This window comes from Eucyclogobius newberryi, unplaced genomic scaffold, assembly GCF_026437365.1.
Source record: "Eucyclogobius newberryi isolate DKJ021-1_F unplaced genomic scaffold, fEucNew1.0.hap1 SCAF_21, whole genome shotgun sequence".
NCBI lineage: Eukaryota > Metazoa > Chordata > Actinopteri > Gobiiformes > Gobiidae > Eucyclogobius > Eucyclogobius newberryi.
Genome location: NW_027315846.1, coordinates 5,744,085 through 5,762,735, shown reverse-complemented (window position 1 = coordinate 5,762,735; position 18,651 = coordinate 5,744,085). Strand labels below are relative to the sequence as shown.

Here is an 18,651-nt window from a genome sequence, read left to right as displayed (position 1 = left end):
TGAACGGTAATTTACACGTGTTCCTTAATATGCATCGTCCCAATCAAATAAAGAAATACATTTTATTTAGTTATACAATTTATACATGCTTGAATATGCATGTTTTGTTTATTCTGGCTACTTGTTTCCATTATATACTGTAAATAATATATATTTTAAGTTTAGCCTTGTTCAATCACAATCTGTTTTAATTAATGTGTGAAAAAGGTCATTGTATCATATTTTATGTTGTTAAAAAAATAAAAAATAAACATCAGCAAATAAAAACAAGACAGTTCTATTATTTTTTTATACATCTTTTTTTTTTTTTTTTTTTAATCAAATGAGTTCATAAATATTTCCATGTATGCCGACACTTTCCGGTCGACACTTCCTTTATCTTCACTCGTTAAATCAATTAAAAAAACATGTTTAGTTAATAAATAAAGCTGTAATACTAATGGATATTTGCTAATACTTCATGTCCTTAAATCTCGGCTGATCCATTCCACGACCATCGCGGCCACGTCTGCGCCGGCGTCCAGGACAAACGCGTGACGAAAGCCGCTCTCGCAAAGTCTGAAGTCTCCGTCCGGAAAATCCTGCTTCATGTCGTGGAAATACTCGACGGGGCACCAGTGGTCTGTGGCACCGTAGTAAAATATCAGCTGCAACACAGGACATTTATTATTATTTCACTTGTGTCACTTGTGTGATAAAAAGATACCGCCATGCTGCGGCAGGGGCTCCGCCATGCTCAAAAGATACCGCCAGGTATTAAGATAATCGTGGGCTAATTATGGACTCAATATATGCACTAAATATAGAATAAATATCAACTAAATATGGACTAAATATGGACCTATTATGGTCCATATTTAAAATATGGACTAAATGTAGACTAAATAGGTGGCTCGGGCATCTGTTCCGGAGCCTCCTGGCCCCGGGGAAGACCCAGGACACGCTGGAGGGACTATGTCTCTCGGCTGGCCTGGGAACACCTTGGGATCCCCCCGGAGGAGTTGGATGAAGTGTCTGGGGAGGGGGAAGTCTGGGAGTCCCTGCTTAGACTGCTGCCCCCGCGACCCGGCCCCGGATAAGCAGAAGAAGATGGATGGATGGATGGATGGATAGAGTAAATATAGACCAATATGGACTCTTAAACCAGGACTAGAACAGGATCAATCCAAGTCTAGATCTGGACTAAATTGGGAACGAACCAGAAAGTGTGAATACAAAAGAAGAGGGAACGAAATAGAGCATGAATAAGAAATATTTCAATATTTGGTCAAGCTTTAAATGAAGGTTCCTTAGTTAACTATTCATAAAGCGTTAATAAGTACTAGTTATTAGTTTAAAAACACTTATAAAACAGCATTTACGGCATGTATCATTTGGTAAATGAAATAGTTTAAGTATAATAGCCATTTACAAATGTTAAAGGACTTATAAGTGTTTGTAAACAAATAACTAGTGCCTTATAAAGAGTTTACAGAGGAACCTTATTTGAAGCATTTATTTTAAAGAATATTTCATAGATTTTGCAATTACACTTGCAGTGTCTGGTTAACACTCACCTTATCTAGATGTTTCTTAATTGTTGCATTGTCTCGTTCTAAAACCTGCTTCATTTCTTGACCGCCCATGTACAGAGCATAAGCTGAAAAGAAAAAAAACAATATATGGAGATGCTTTCTGTGTTCCTGAGTAAGAAAAGGTGAAAATGGTGAAATTAGAGATGATCAAACTAGACCAACTTCAATACATTAAACTTTCTGATTGGGATGTGTGGCCAGAAAATACATCCAATCTTAATATACTGTGTGTTTTATCCTTCTGTGACATCTGGCTACAATGGCTACAACGACTAAAAACTGCGACTGAAATAATCATTGACATTTTTTGTCATTGTTCATCTTAATTTGGACTATAAACACGATGAATTTACACAGAAAACAGCTTGTATCACTAACATGGCGCTGGACTTAGATCAGTTTGAGACAAAATGTGCGATTTTTTAATGGAACACATTATATTTTTGTCTCATTAGGAGCCTGTCACGATCATTACTACATCAATATATTCAATAAATGAAAGCTGGAACAACATTTTTGGGGCTTAATATTCATAGCGTGTAAATACAATACAATACATTACAATACGATACAATACGATACAATTCTATACACTGTATAAAATTGTATCGTATTGTAATGTATTGTAATGTATTGTATCGTATCGTAGTGTAGTATCGTAGTGTAGTGTAGTGTATCGTATCGTATCGTATGGTATCGTATAGTATTGTACCCACCCGCGCAGTCCCCGCTGAGCAGCCCCACGGTGGGCCGGATCACGGCTCGGTCCAGGGAGCGGATCCCGCCCAGCGCCAGGCCGACCAGGGCGCGTTTGAGCGACTCGGGCAGCAGCGACAGCAGGAACACGGGGAGATACGCCACGTAGCGCAGGTGGCAGAGCACCGGCGTCACCGCTCGGCCCTGAGGCGTGCGGGCCATGCGCTCGATCGTGGGGAACAGCATGACCGCTTTCAGAACCTGACGGAAAACACAAAGCAATTAAAATGGCAGATATTCCGCATTATTTGTATTGTTATGAGGCTTTAAACATGCTCTTGAGTTCCTTTAGTTAGTACGTTTTAAAATGTTTCCCTCTGCACTAGCTGAGTTTTGGCGCCATCTACTGGCTGCAGAGCGACATACACAGGTTAATAACAAACAACTCTTGAGCAAAGGACTGAGAATGACTCTTGGATGAGAGTCGAAACGTTTAATTTTTGCAAAGAAACAGAGTCCAGATGACTACAATCATGTATACGCCTCAAAAACAGGCACAGTACCATATTTTCCGGACTATAAGGAGCACTTAAACGCCTTAAATTGTCTCAAAAAACAACAGCGCAACTTATAAACCAGTGCACCTTATATATGGATTAATTCTGCTTGTGCTTACTGACCTCGGAGCGATTTTGTGTGGTAAACGTTTTGTTTTCGCTTCATGCGCCTTGTAGTCCGGTGCGCCTTATAGTGCGGACAATACGGTACCTTGAGTTCTGGGTCCCTCTTCATCATGTCCAGAATGATGTAGCAGCCGATGGAGTGACCGATGAGGACGAGCCGCGTCTCTCTGGGCACGTGTCGTCTCAGGAAGGTCAGCTTGTGTTGGATCTGTCCGTTGATCCCGAACACGTCCGACTCTTCCGCTAGAGACGTGTCTGCCGAGGGAAGGGCGGAGTCAAATGCCGTACTGTGGCACTTTCAAGGCAAAACAAATGACACTTCCACTGACACAATTTTTAGAGACTTTTTTTTAGAGATTATATTTAGCAGAAAAACAAGGTTAAAACGGGAGCGAGAGTCTCAGGCCGTTTGACTCCGCCTATTGCAAACTACTGCAATGATTAAGTGTGATAATTATGACAAATCTACTATATTGTTGACCGGGGCTGTCACAAGCGATTATTTAAGTAGTCGACTAGTCAAACGATTATTTCTCTTGTACATCGAGACTTTTTAAATACACCATCGACCAAATAAAGCCTGAAATATGCTGACTGAATATCAATGAAAATCAGAAATGGTTTATTCTTTCTTGACATTGTGAATATGGCAATTGATTGAAAAAAACGTTGTTGGTGGTTGTTGCCACCTCAGGGTCGCTTCCCGACTTTGACCATTTGCCGAATGTTTTTACCCTCTCCCTCCCCATAAACCGTCCTGTCAGATAAAGCCTTTGTGGCAGAAAATCTACAGAAATCAGAATAACGATCATTATCTGGACGTGTGCAGACTCTAAAACACGGGCAAAACAAGAAAAAAAAATAAAAAAAGAGTAAAAAAAGAAACATTTGTCATTTTCCTCAACATAATATCTAATTTCTACATATTCTCCATCAGAGTTGTACCTTCCACCAGGTCCATTTGGTCCGGAGGCTCGCAGTGTCCCGCGTGAGAGACGGCCCACACGGGGAAGCGGCGGCCGAACGCCCGGTGCAGCGTTTGCATGAACGTCGCGTAGAAGCCGACCACGCCCGGATTACCTGTCCACGAAAAGAATCAACCGCCGGAGCTCAGACGTTTACAGCTATAATATTGGCTAGTGATGTCAAGATTATTTGAGTTAAACACTGCAGACTAACTGGGTGGAGGTCTGATTGGAAAGAAGAACAAACATTGTACTTGTAATCTTGTAATATTACCTGGAATCACAAGGATGAGAACGTTGTGTAAGTTGCAGCTGCCGTATTTGAGCACCTCGGTTATGGCCCCATCGCAATACACGAACTCGGTGCTCGGTTTGTCGATGTCGTCCGTCTCCGAACGCCCCATAGCTGTGATATAAGTACACACAGAAGATACAGTCGGTACAATGTGAACTTGAGGGAAAAGCACATCTTTAAAAGTGCCTACGACGATTCGGATGACTCATTTTATTAAAACAGAGTCAATATTTTGTTATTCCATATATTTCTTTTTTTAGGTTCAATGCTGTGTTCAGGTCGGAGTGAGGTTTTCTCCCAGTTTCTGTGTTCCAGTTGTCAAGTTGGAAAAACTATAGGCAATAGTGTTGAATTTACAAAAACTCTACTGTACACATCCATTAAAGTAAATGAGAACAGCTTTATTTTGTTGTATTTATTCATGTTTGAAGTGGCAGAGATTCTTATGTTAAGTTGTCTCCCTATCGTGATGTCATTAATAACGACATTAATAATATAATTAAATGTTTTTCTTTAATTTGTGTATTTATACCTGTTGTAAATACAAATGATAGTTTTACACCAATCGAGTACGTATTCGTGGAGAAAACTTGAATGACAGGAAGTGACATCACACTAGGGAAGAACCAAGAAACAACTTTTTTGACTCTCTAAACATTAATTCAACTAAATAATATATATTTTTATTTGTCAAATAAAAAATCAACTGTGACATTAGATGAGTTTTTGCCCAGTGTTTGCTGGTTAATTTCCTAGTGTGATGTCATCAAGTACAAACAGGAAGTGAAATTATAAACCTACAAAATGTGCTATTCTGTAATAACATTTTTATATTTTTTTAACAAAATTCAAAATACATTTAACTTAAAGGTGGAATGAACGATTTTTTTCAGCAAATTTTTTATCATATTTCCTCGTGGCGTGGATAGATCATTTGTCCTGCCACGTATCAATCATAAAACGCACCTACCGCTCACCTGCAGCCGCGTCAGGCTCGTCCCCACGTTTCCGCGTGCCTAAGCGCATGGATCTATCATAATATAGTTCCCTCAGTGTACGGGGCAAAATGAAGACGGAGAAAGACAGTTCGAGCTGATGCAGAAGTGGACAGAAATCTACGGGAGACAAGTGATGTGATGCGCTCCGTCGCGCTAATAAACAAACGCACGAGTGTGTTGTATCAGTCCGCACAGGGGAGTGCGCATGCGCACTTCCACCTGCGTTCTCAAATCGCCGAAAAATCGTCCATTGCGCCTTTAACTGCATTTTAGTTCAGCGAGTCGCCCGACCTGTAGGGGGCACTTTAAACTATGCTCTACTTTCAAACATAATTTCAACACCTATTTTTCCACAAACTAGATTGGTGTAAAACTATCATTTACATGTACAACAGCATCATCCCATCGAATTCTGGCTCCGGTCGATTAATCGGCAAACTCCAAGAGGATATCGCACCGATAAGTGGAAGTTAAATAGTCAGAACTGGAAAATAATTTGAAACAAGCGCTACAATGTTGTGTGGACTGTTTATACGCGTTTATATATAATGTTTATCCTTATTGTGCAAGACCTGGAGCCATCACGGGAAAAGTTACAGAGTGCATCGTTAATAAAACGATGTGATGTTGATCGAAAGTGCTTACCTTTATATTACAGCTTAATATGTGGGAGAAAAGAGCTCAAATGTAGTGGGGATTCTTCTCCTTTCGTCAGTCTGACAAAACAGGGAGCAAAGGTTCAACATTTTATCAACAACGACAAGGTTCAGTTCAAGCCAAATAGAGATAACAACGTGTGGATCCGAGAAAAACACAGTTACAAAGGAAATTTTTTAACTAAATAGGTATAAATCTGTTGAATTTCCCCACATTATGGATAAAACGCAACCTAATTAATGTCAATAAGCCATTTTAAGACATTTAAGAGTTTTAAGTGTGTAATTATCACGTTGATGTTACAAAAAAAAGAGCAAAATATGTGTAGTTTGCTTGCATTGCCTGTTATTATAGACCAAAACAAACGCATCTCCATACGTACTACAATAAATCAAGGCATTTTATGGTGACATAACAGTAAATACTTCGCGATAATCATGAAATGTTAAACCGAAATACCTGCTGGGAATGTATGCAACGCTGTTTATCTTTTATATAACTCTACATTTGATTTTAGAGGCAGTTTTCAGTCAAAAAATGAAGTCTTTCAAATCCACGCACGGCACTTCCTGGTTTACGTCACGACGCTCGTCTCATGCTCGTCTCTGGTTGGTCAGGATGGAAGGTCTGCGCCCTCTGCAGGTGAAAGAAGGAACTTGATCTTTTAATACTACGAGCCACAATATTATGATTTATGCTGTATTTATTCCAATACTCTGATCAACTGTGATGTTTTGACCCATAGTAAATATAGTTTATAGTGTTTATTCGAAGTTACAGTGTACATAGACTTAGCAAGCAAATAAAAACAGCTCGTTTAGGAATAGAGATGAAAAAAGTAGGCGACACATTCAACAATAAGTCAACAATAAAAACAAGTCGCAATCTTCATTCTCTGAAACAAATCGCGTCAACACAGTACAGCAACATTACATTTATGAAAATTAGCTTTGTCTTGTAAAATACATATTTACCTGAAATGTTACGTCACATTATGTGTACGTCATAAAACAGAAAACGAGAACAACTACAATGGGCTTATTAAACGTATGCAGTTATAATATAAAGGGAAGCATGTTTCTATCCATATACAAGCCAGCGATTGTATTAGTCTTTTATTTTTAGTTAATTCTAGTACCTGAATTGTATAACTGTTAACTGTAAGTTTTTTGTGTTTTTATTGTTTTATTCTGTGTTTTGTGAAGCACTTTGTGACCTCTGTCTGTGAAAGGTGCTATATAAATAAAATTTACTTACTTACTTACTATAACTAAAATACAGAGATTGAAAGTAGCTAATTACAAATACTCATGTTACTGTAATTGATCTTTTACTTGTACTTTTTTGAGAATATTTTTAAAAGTGTACTTGTTACTGTGTACAATTGTAGCCATGTAATTGTAAAAAAGTAAGAGTAGTTTTAATCCGTCTCTGCTCTTTAACAAACTCAAACACCAAAACATCACTTCATCGCCTACTCTTTTATGTCTAGTAATATCAATAAATGCCTATTTGCACAGAATCCAGTGAATTCAATAATATAATGTGGAGTCTTGTGTTTTTTATTTAACAAAACATTTAAACATTAAATATGTCAAATCAAATGTTTTAAAACAGCACTGACTGTATGAAGCCTTATGGCAAGAGCAAATTAGACAAGATGAAAAATGTGTTGATAAGACTAGAATTTGAATTGCTGTATAAGTAACGCACAGTACAGTTCTTTAGTTAAAATGTTTTGTTAATCAACCACATATCCTGCTTTATTGTAAAAAGGGAAGGGGGAAAACCTGCCTCTAGTGGCTACGTAATGACATGACACTTTGAAACGTAAAAGACAAACACTTTTGTTTATGAAACGTTTAATTAATATAAAATCACATTTCAATATAGACCCAGACATCAATATTAGTCACATTTATTTCAACACGATTATTACATTTTAAAAAGTCTTTAAATTCTTCAGTTCAATAGCATTTAAACACAGCAAACACACACATGGAACATACGATATCCAAAACGATGCTTTATTTCAAATCACTCTTTTGATACCGTTGGCCATTCAGTAAACGCCTTCCACAGAAACGGTAAAGGAATCTCAATTTCCACTCTTTTATTGGTCATTTTAACATAAGGCGCCGCGTTTTCCGAAGCTTTGGACATCAAATCCACGCCGTTTCTGAGTCCGTTATGGAAGCTTGACTGCAAGAATCCGACGAAATCTTTCACCTCTTCGTTGACATTGTTCATATCGAGGGAGATGTAAACGTTGTGTATCATTTCTTTGGCTGCGTCTTTGTATTCCGCCACCGCACCGCTCGCCCTTTCAGTTTTCTCTTTCGACGATTGCTTCGCCTCAACAAAAACACCTTCGATTTTGGATGCAACTTTCTTGTTTTCATTGCTAAGATAATCGAACAACTCCTGACACTTTTGCACCACCAGTTCGAATAACTCGTCAAACCGTTTGGACAAATACCCGAACACCTTCCTTAACTCCGCTGTCCCTTTTCTTTGATAATCGTCCAGTCCTTTCACAATGTCTTTCCCGCTTACAAAGACATCCGTCCCCGGTATCGTGAACTCAATTTCTTTAATATAGCCGGCGACAACTTCTAATAGAGCCACAAATCCTTTTATCGCCCTCTCCGTGGCTTCGATGGAAACTTTGCGGATTTTAAGGGCAATGTCTGTACCAGAAACTTGCTCGTCATAGCCCGGGACGGTGAACTTCAAGTCCTTTAAGTATCTCCCGAGAGCTGATTCTAACTCCGATCGTTTTGTCCAAAGGTAACTGTTGATCCGTAAAAGCTTCTTGTGCAACTCGTCGAGCGACTCTTGCACGTTGAACGCCATAAGTCCGTCAGACGCTTTCCTGTACGCGTCCATCCCGTCGTCGCTCAGTCGCTCGATTGACCCCTGCAGCCCGGCGAACGATAAAGGAAACTCGTGATACGTTCTCTCCACGGCGTTCGACAGCGTGTTTTTAAGTTTCATGCCGCCGCGGTTGAGATCGAAGCCGAAGTGTGCGGCGTGGTATTTGTTGGCGACTTTGAGAAGGGCCTCGGTCACGGCGGAGATCCGATCCTTTGTCGCTCCCGTCGCGTCGCGCAGAGTGTCCAGGCTGAAGGAGGACTGCAGGGACAGCTTTTGGGAGTTTCGCAGAGTGGCTTTGAGCGTCAGGATGTCCGTGTCTTTCTCCGGAGTGGCCTGAATCGAACACAAAATTATAAATATTCGTAATATTTAAATGCATCATAGACACTACATTTGACTAACGCATAATTCAAAGGCACAATATGTAACTTTCTGGAGGTGGAGAGTCTCCTGCGTGATTAAAACCACACGCCGGAACGTGCTCCGTGAAGCTAGAGGTGTTGTATTGCCAAACTGTGGTATATTATAGCAAAAGGAACAATATTTCCATGGAAACAAGCCACAGGAGGTTCCTCGAGGCCGTGTACAAGTCAGGTTTGTGGAGATGCAAGCCCACACACAGTAAGGACACAGTTTTTAATACATTATAGTGCAATAAAACAATCCAAAATGGAAAAGAAAAAGAAATTGCTTTTCTTTTGTTTTTGAGTATTTTTTGGCTCAAAAGTTACATACTGTGCCTTTAAGTTAAACAAAATAAACAAACCGAGGACTAAAACTACATTAAAACATGTTCTGTTAACACTTTCCCACATGTAGTTCGAGCTATGGAAGAAGAAGTGTGTTTAATAATCTTTTTTTCCCCTCTGAATTTGACTTGACCAGAGGAGAAAAACGTCAGGAGGAGCAGTGGATCCCACACCAGATCATGAACGAGGTCTGTCTTAAAGCCTTAAACTGGAAGATTAGCCTGTCATGAATGCTTTAGACCGCCGGAGGAAAGTGGAGCATCCTCACGAAACCCATCGGGACACAGGCGGAGAACGTGCGACCTCCACAAAGAAAGACCTTTCATTTATGTAACCCACGTCTCTGTCTTACCAGGTAACGGATGAAGAGTTTCCCAAACAGCTGGGATGGAGACCTCCTCTGCAGGTGAAGTCCCAGGAAACCAGTGGTAGGAGAAGAGACCGACGCAGTCATGCCGTCTTTGCGAGCGGACATTCTGTAGCCCACGTCGGCGAACAACGGACTGGTGATGTCGACCGTGAGAGTGTGGGAATACACGCTAAAGACAAGTAAAAAACAATATATTAGTCGTTTATTTAAGGCTTTTTACTGTACATAATGGAAGAGGGCTGTTGTGATTTATAAAGGGACACATTTGAAAGAGCGTTGACTAGATCTGATGTTTGGGTTGGGTTGTTTTGGCCGTGATTTTGCCGTCTGACATACTATAGACAAAAAGTGTCTATAGTATGTCTGATATTCATGAAACAAACCAACAAAAAGGAAGAGGGCTGTTGCACTTACGAAGGGTCAGATGAAGGTGCTTGACGTTTCATTCTGTCACAACAAAAAAGCAATATAAAAGATTAGATAACTATGGTGGCACACAAATACAGTTGAATTCACAGAAAACGTTTTGTGCTTATGTGTACGCTTGTAATGATATTTACTATATCAACTCGGAACAATATTATGGCGTCCAATATTTAGCGAACGCCTTTTGTTTTCTCGGGTAGAGAAATTGTGGTCATTTTACTTTTTTTTTACTTTTATAGTAAAATAAAACATGCAGGTGCAGAGGGAGTAACGTTTATGGCTCATTATTTCAGATCGTAACTAACTACATGTGTTTGATTGCTATATATTTGTGGCAGCTCATGTTTATTCAACAATATTGTACATTTAGAGTTATCCTGCTTTAAAGAAGAAGTGTATTTGATAAAAAACAATAGCGTGAGGGACATTTTTTCTTTTAAAGTAAAGCAAAAATAGCAGCGACTTGTTGTCTCGCTTACCTTGGCGTTCTGAGAAAGTTATGTTGCCATTTCACTCTGACATCACTGTGAACAAAGTCGATATTGCCCTTGAGGCTGAACGTTTCATCGTTAAATCCAAGTGTTGCAGATGCTGAGAGGACAAACATTGCAAAATATTAGACGTGTGACTATTGGCAACAGCAAATGTAATGTACGTTGTCCGTACCGGTGAGGTCATACTCCAAGAAGACCATCGTGGACGTGCAGATGGAGTTGAGACCGGCGATGAGGTTGGACCCTCTCTTTTCCACATCGGCAGAGGAAGAAACGGTGTAAACCGGCGAATCGACTTTAAAGGTGACACCGACCGCGGCGACGTTGGGGATGAAGACGCTCAAAGGCAAATACAAGTCGAGTTCAGGGATTTCGATTGTCTGTTCCGGTATTGCAATGGTCGGAAGTTCTAAGTTCAAAATAGAGTTTTTGACGTCATCTAGATCAATAGTGAGGTCTCCGATGCGCACTGATTTCGGTAGCGTGAAAGAGGACACCTTGATCTCATACTGCGGGATCTTGACCAAAAAGAAAGACATTTTCTCCCGTAGATATTCCATGTTGACTTCGTAACCTGGCACGGATATTACTGGCAAACCGGGAAGCGTGATGTCAAATGCCTTGGACGTGATCACTTTGGGTATTTCCAATTGCTTGAGATCATACACGAATGGTTCAACGTGTAAGTTGGTGAAGGGTAAGTTGAATTCTGGAATTGACAAAACCGGAGGAATTGTGACGTAATCTGCTATTTCCATTTCCTCGAATCGCATGTCCACTTTTCTGATGGCAGCTGGGATTTGTGTGACAAAATGGGGCACAGGGATGGTAAAGTGGGGAATTCTGATCGTAATTCCTTCCTCCAAAAGTCCATAACCTAAACCGTACTCTTGACCGTGAATTGATTTCGTAATGACAACGCTAGATGATATGTTGAGCACTTGCAAGTTGTCCATGGTAGTTACCCTGTCAAACTTTAGCACGTCCCACAAGGATTTCTGATAGACTGGGATCTTTATTGATTTCAAGAAAGCCAGATGCCCTTCCACTGATTCACTCAAGTCCATACGAGCTTCACTTTCTTCATTGGCCATGACAACATTGCAAGCGTGAATGAAAGAAGCAATCTGTTCCTTTGCCATCCAAGAGAATTGCTGTTTCTCAGAGGTGATGGCAAGGTTAACGTTACGAATAAATCCAATATGGCCCAAGCTGCTCGGCTGTTTTAGGTCGATGTCCACTTTTGTTTTCAACGATTTCAGAGGAACCAAATCTAATTCCGTGACAACTACATGATTTCCGTCGGTGTTGAAAAACTCAAAATTGGCCTGATTGTTGAGCTTATAGTCAAAAGTTGCGAACATTCGTCTCAAGGAAATTTCCAGAGCAAAATTCTCAACCCCGTCGACGTGAACTACGTTGTCGCCGGTGCTTCGTTTCAGCTTTTCCTGTTTTTCAATATTAGAGTTAAGCTCAGTTGTAACAGTTGTTCGAAGGACATTCACGCTGAGGAAGAAAGCTGCTTTGTTTTTTATGTCTTGAGCGAAATTCCACTCATCCATTATAGTGATGTCTGACTTGCATTGCGTTAAGGTGTCCAGCGAAATGTAGGAGCTAAGAGCTTCAAGTTCAGACTGCATGTCAAGAGTTCCTTTACCCGCCGAATTAATCACAGGAATATTGAACATATATTTGAGTTTATTCTTTGAGCTAACAGTTGGTTTTGTTTGGGTATTTCCATCGATAGCTTGATCATAGTCTAAATTAAGGAATGGCATGCTAATTTTTAAATTATTGGCAATAGAGGAAGTAATGCTCACCTTGCTGAGGCTAAAAGCGCATTCGTAATTACCTTGAACATTCTGGTGCTCAAAGGTGATGGTAGTTGCTAGTTTGATACCTCTTTTTCTGGTCAAACTTGACGTTCCATCCAATTTGGCGTTCAAAACTTCAAAAACAGACACGGAGTTAGCAGTAAATCGAGCCACAATATCCGGCTCTTTTACAAGATCGCCGTTGGCGTTTACGGCAATCATAGCAGACTTGAACGCAAAGTCAAGAGTAAATTTACCAAAAGCTGGGATTTCAATCATGTTTGGCAGATCTGGGAATGTGAACGTTGGCAGCTGTACCTTGCTTAAAGTTTCTGGAACATGAATGATCGGCAACTCCAAAGAGGGTAAGACAAGTGTGTAAGATGGCACGGAGAAACCAAGCGCTGGGATCTTGAAGCTAGGTGTGCTAACCTCTTTGGGCACTACATAGCTGAAGGCAGGCAATTCAGCTGAAAATGCAGAAACCTCAATGTTCAGAATTGGTATTTTGTATCCTGGGACGGTAATTATTCTTGGAGGTATACTGGATGTGTCCTTTTTGTGCTTGATATAGCGTTTCTTGACTTGGCCGTGGGATTCTTTCAGTAGGCCAACTATTTTGTCTCTCAACATTTCAAATTGCTCTTGAAGGACATTAGCATTGTCTCGCATTGCGCTGTAAAAAGGCTCAAGATTCAGTTCCAATACATGTGTTTCGGGGTTTTTAAAGTAGTGCAGTTTCAGGTTAATGTCAAACGATTGTTGAGGGCTGTGAAGCAAATATTTGAGTCCAGCATGGTCCCATAGAGAGAAGTCTGTAATAGCTGGGGTGTTCTTTTCAAAATAAGGTATCGTCATCTCAGGGATGGACAGTGGTACCGTCAAAAAGTCAAGATTTGCTTCAGCGTTTATCATTTTTTGCAAATAAATATCTGTGGCATTGTTTTCCATTACAAAATTGTGGTTGTACTTGTATTGGTTAAACCTAGCCAAAGCAAGCCAACCTGCTGTCTGTTTCTCTGAGTTAAACATGAAACTGTAGTCGTTTTGAAAGTCCATTTTACCGGTAAGTTTAAGAGGAAGGAAAATCTTTAGGTTTGCCTTGTTTTTGGCATCGAGAACAATCACAAATGGATGTACCTTGAAATCCATTGTACTTAATTCAGTACCCTTAAGACTTCCGGTATACTCGCAGTCATGAGTAGCAATGATGGTTATTTTTAAATCTCCGACATTAGCTTCTGCATCCAAAGCGGTCACACTTTTTTTAATAGATGGGATATCCATTTCACTTCGAGCAGCAACGATAGTATGGCTTAGTAAAACTGATTCTACCATCAATGATTCTTTCGATTTGAAACATTTGGCGTTCGTGTCTGCGTCATACGTTAGCTTGGCTATGCTTAGGTCGACGTTGAAATCAAGTTTATTTTTGTGAGTGCCGTCATCAGAGTAATCGCCAACGGACCACTTACAATTAGCATCTGTTTCCGCTGTAACAGATACTTTTTCAGACTCCAAAGTGGTCGCCCCCGTATGTTTGAGGTTTGCTAGGCTTGAAAACTCGAGCGATGGAAGATCCAAGTTGTGATTGTACATTGTGCCACAAGTTGCAGAAATGCCACCTTTCAGAGTAAGGACAATATTGTTCATCAAATCGGCAGTGTAAATTGGAGTCGTGGCTTTGGCGCTCGTCTTTGCAGTTGCTTCCGCGGACGCGCTTGTCAGGGTAAGCAGTCCTTCGTGATCGACCGAAAACGCCATGTGTGTTGCTTTGAATGTTTCCGCGAATAACATTTTCTTCATCCTGGGTGCTTCCAACTTGGCATCGAATTCAAGATTGTATTCAAGCGGTTTAAATGTGGAGGTAGCCTGAGAGGTGAGTGTGGCGGTAAACAGTGGATTTTTCAAAGTGGTTGTCGCGTTTTCAATGTTGCCTGTTGTTGTAAGAGTGTACTGTGGCGAGTTAACTCTAAATTCTCCGTAAAGTTTGCCAAAAACAGGAATGCAAATTTTGCTAGGGATTTCTGGCATTTCGATCTCTGGAATGGGCAACATTGTGATTTCAAAGGCCTTTAAGTTCATTTTCGGGATGGTTATAGTTGGTAATTTGATTTCGGATAAAGTTATTTCTGGGATTGTGAAGTCGGGTAAATCGAAAAGGTACAATACTTTTAGCTCTCCAAAGATTTCATGCGGATCAGGCCATTGGATTTCCAGCTTTTTGAGTTCACCTATGAATGCGATAATCTTGGCTTTTATCTCTTCAAAGTCAATCGTGTAAGGTGGGATGGTGTATGTGCTCAAAATTCTAATCTCCGGGATTGTAATTTGGCCGGGTATGCTAATTTCACCTAACTTGTTTAGATTGAAAGAAAACTCTGGGACGACGAGATCAGTAAGGGGTAGCGTAAACATTGGTACTTTAATCTCAGCTTCTCTGATTGCATTCAAAGCCTCAGTAATGGCTGTGTTTACTGTATTAGCAACGTCACCATCCTGAAACAATTTAGCGATGTTGTCAATCAGTTCAGTCAGTTTTGTCGAGATCAATTCAACAGTATTTCCGTAGAATTCACTTACTCTGTGGAGGTAGACTGTAATTTCATCAATAACGTCCATATCTGAAATCCGTTGACTTATATCGTCAAGAACATCTAGTGCCTTTAGTTTGACGTCATTGTAAAATGTTGTGTCAATTACATCTCTCAATTTAACGAGAGCATCAGCCACTTTAGTGTTTTTCAGTCCGTCTAAATAGGCATAGACCGAATTCTGGATCTCTCTGAGGTACTCTCTCACTGCTTCAATCTTCTCAACAATTTCGTAAAGTTTAATTTGTTCATTTATGTCAATGGCAAGCTCCGCAATTTTCTTATTTGTCTCATCTACAAACATATGATAGTCCAACTCCTTCATTGATTTGATCAAATTAGCAATGTTATCATTAAGGCCGTCAATCAGTTTCTTGAAGTTAATTTCTTTAAGGGCGTTTGTGATGTGTTCCAAAAAGTCCATTATTTTGTTGTATGCAAAATCAAAATTTATTTTTTGATTGATTGTGTCTACAATGGCCTGCACCGTCTCTTCAATTTTCAAGTTGTCAATTAAATCATCAAGCCCACCCAATAATTCTTTAAATTTGTCATCAAGGTCGTACTTCTGTATTTGGTCTTTTATGTAAGTGTAAACTGCATTGAGTTTTTGTGGGATTTCATATTCGTCGATCCAATTAACAATGACATCGTTCATATCGTCCATCACACGTTTTATATCCGAATAAGGTATCGTATATTGAAGCTGATCAATATACGATGCCAAATCTAATGATAAGATGTAATCTTTCAAATCCTCAAAAGACTTCTTGATATCAAAGTTGTCAATTATTTGCTTGAGTTCAGATAGTTGATCTGTAATTTTGTCCATTACGCCATATTGTGCATCAAGATCCTTTAGCCATGCGGTGCTGCTTTCGGTAAGTTTTTGCAAATCAATCTGTCTCAGTATATCTTCAATAGCATCAAGAAGCTTCACCAAAGACAATTTAACTCCATACTTCTCATCGAAAGCCCATAGATAATCTCCAGTCTCTTGAAAGGCATTTGTAATCTTGTCCCTAAGTTCTCCAGACTCAACATAATCTTTGATCGTGATGAGTAAGTCTTTGATTTTTGTGGCAATGTCTGTCACGGCCTCTTCTAGATTAAGTTTCAAGTTCATCGCTGCCTTCTCCAAATCCTCCAAAGTGACTGAAAACTCATTCATTAAGTAATCAATGTTATCGTTTATGAGCATTATATGGCGTTCCAGATCATTCTCTTTCATGAATTCGCCCACCTTCTTTGGCAACTCCGCCAGCCATTTTTTGAAATCCGATATAAGCAAAGTAATATCTAGATCATTAATGTGTTTGTAAAGTGATTCTAATGCTTGAACAAGTGTTGTCTTGACTTGTTCGAAAGCCACCGGAAAGCTTTCAATGAATGGCAGCTCAATTATATGGCATTTTGAATTCTTGTCGTATTTAAGAAACCCGGACATGCTAAATTCCTCCTCAACGGGACTGTCTTTGGTCAGCTTACTCAAAAGGTCTGTGAGCGCAATTCCGGCAAACTCCGCTCCTATCTTCTCTGGATCGTTGAACGTATTAAAATCTAGATTGTAAGCATGATTGTTGAGCTTGGATTTCAATTTCCAGTTTAGAAGTTGGTTATTCGGTGTCATCAGACCTTCCAATTTGCTGTCGAAATTAGTTGTGATCTCTGCCATTCGTCTGGGCTTATGTGTGGTCGAAAACCGGTTGTCGGATGTATAGGCTAATGATAGCGGCTCGCCCTTGAATAGGAATCTGCTGTACAATTGTCCGGTGTGCTTCCCGTGTAGTCTAATTTCACCGTCGCTATTGACAAGTCCATCAATAGAAAGACTAAAGGGAAGAGCCATGACTTTCAAGGTGCTGTCTAGTCGAAGTGGATGAGAATTTACCCTCGCTTCGCATTTTGTTGTTGATGAAAGTCCGGCAAATTCAAAGTCACAATTATGGCTAAGTTGGGTCTCCATCGCCTTTGCAGATGTACTGTATTTTACCGCACCCTCTAGGCCTGCAAAATTCCCTTCGTAGACATGTTTGAAGGTGTTATCCTCCCCGTACACCCCCATTACATCTCCGCTAAGGTCTAAGTTAGTTGGTCGAAGCTTCATATGGCCTTCATTGTTCAGACCTAACTTGTATAATTTCAGATCATTCGTCATGTCAATGGTGGCAACAAATGGTTGCATGTTAACCTTTGTATCTTGCTTGTAGTGGACATCTTCGCAAATGAAATTGTTGGATTTTGAGTGGAGGTTTAAGGTCCATAAGGTAAGGGTAAGTCGGTGGCTGTTTTCTGTATTCATTTGGTTCATTGATCCCGTTGAATCCGCATTAAAAGTCAAGCCTTTTCGGTTCAATAAGATATTCATGTTGTTACTTGTGGTCCCATCAAACGCCTGCCCCTTCAGAACCCCTTGTAGCGTAGCTTCAGAAGATGTGACTTGTCCATCGATATTAAGCTCACCTCTACTTTCTTCGCGCGTTGCTTTGGTTTTGGTGGACATCGTTGCTCCATTGCCATCTATGACGCAATTGAAGACGTTCTCAATTGTCACAGGACTACATTGAATAGTATTCGTACCACTTGTCCCGAAGCCATTTCCATTTATCGTGAGGGAAGCTTTGTGTAATCCACGCCCTAATTCGGATATTAGTGAGCCTTCTGAGTTTATCTCCAACCCTTGGGAATCCAAAGCCCCAGTGAGCAGCGAATATAGCCTATTTTTTGAATCATCAACTTGGGACTCCATCTTAAAAAGTGCCATTTGATCGGATACACCAATCTCCACTTTGTTGTTGAGTGCCTTGCCCATTCCTGTGGCCATCCCGTTGCATTTCAGCGTCAACTGAGCGTCCTTAAATTTCAATTCGGCCATGTGCTTGAACGTGTCGTCGAGAGCATTTGTTTTTGAGAAGATATTCAGTTCAGAGTTTGCGTACACTCCTTGAATGGTGTTTTGAAGTTTACCTAGTGGGCAATTGAAAACCAAACTTGACTCTCCCTTTCCTTCGCGATCCAACGGACGGATGTTGTAGCTTTGAGTGTAGGTGACATCAGAAGTGTGAGATCCTAGTTTCAGTTTTCCATCCACTGTCCCATCACCGGAAACCTGATCTTGCTCAAGTGTGGACATTGACTGGGCAGTGCTGAGCCAAGTCATCTCAAAGCCTAGGGGACTTGACACTTCGACCTTGTAATCGGCTTTCGCGTTGATTTTGTCGGTAACGTGCAATGTTTCGACAGCGCTGAAGCTGGTGTCGATGAGGCAGTGGTTGAATGTGTTGCTCAGGAGGTATTTCAGGTTGTCGTCTGCGCTTCCAGTAACCATGCCAGTGCCTAAAAGAAAACAGAAAAAAACGTGAATTTGCATTATAACTACTGATTTAACCCTAATTGCTTTTTGCGTTTAAATATTTGATGTCGGTGTAATCCCTCATTTGTTGAGTTGAGTAATTTAAT

At 40.3% G+C, this 18,651-nt stretch overlaps 2 protein-coding genes across 2 annotated transcripts in view; both read right to left on the bottom strand.

The window, feature by feature from the left end:
* Nucleotides 1-322: 322 nt before the first annotated feature.
* Nucleotides 323-4,322, bottom strand: ldah (lipid droplet associated hydrolase). The gene is made up of 6 exons (XM_072458162.1): nt 4,193-4,322; nt 3,899-4,033; nt 3,039-3,208; nt 2,291-2,531; nt 1,557-1,639; nt 323-647 (listed from the first exon to the last, which is right to left on the bottom strand). Exons 1-6 carry the CDS (start codon nt 4,320-4,322, stop codon nt 459-461), a joined length of 948 nt encoding a protein of 315 aa, XP_072314263.1. The 3' UTR covers nt 323-458.
* A 3,581-nt stretch (nt 4,323-7,903) lies between these two features.
* apoba (apolipoprotein Ba) overlaps nt 7,904-18,651 on the bottom strand; it is a 67,095-nt gene continuing 56,347 nt past the window's right edge. The window contains exons 25-29 of the mRNA XM_072458258.1: nt 10,957-18,528; nt 10,770-10,881; nt 10,279-10,311; nt 9,847-10,033; nt 7,904-9,078 (exon numbers count right to left, since the gene is read on the bottom strand). Of these exons, the coding sequence (XP_072314359.1) occupies nt 7,906-9,078; nt 9,847-10,033; nt 10,279-10,311; nt 10,770-10,881; nt 10,957-18,528 (9,077 nt within the window). The 3' untranslated portion in view covers nt 7,904-7,905. The remainder of the gene's footprint in view (nt 9,079-9,846; nt 10,034-10,278; nt 10,312-10,769; nt 10,882-10,956; nt 18,529-18,651) is intronic.

What these genes read in the sequence shown, in the direction of transcription:
- ldah (XM_072458162.1), bottom strand. Translation starts at nt 4,322, where the DNA reads ATGGGGCGTTCGGAGACGGACGACATCGACAAACCGAGCACCGAGTTC. An exon ending in TCTCATCCTTGTGATTCCAG is followed by an intron (nt 4,034 to 4,192) that starts GTAATATTACAA and finishes TTTCGTGGACAG; the next exon opens with GTAATCCGGGCGTGGTCGGC. An exon ending in AGAGGGACCCAGAACTCAAG is followed by an intron (nt 2,532 to 3,038) that starts GTACCGTATTGT and finishes GTTTTCCGTCAG; the next exon opens with GTTCTGAAAGCGGTCATGCT.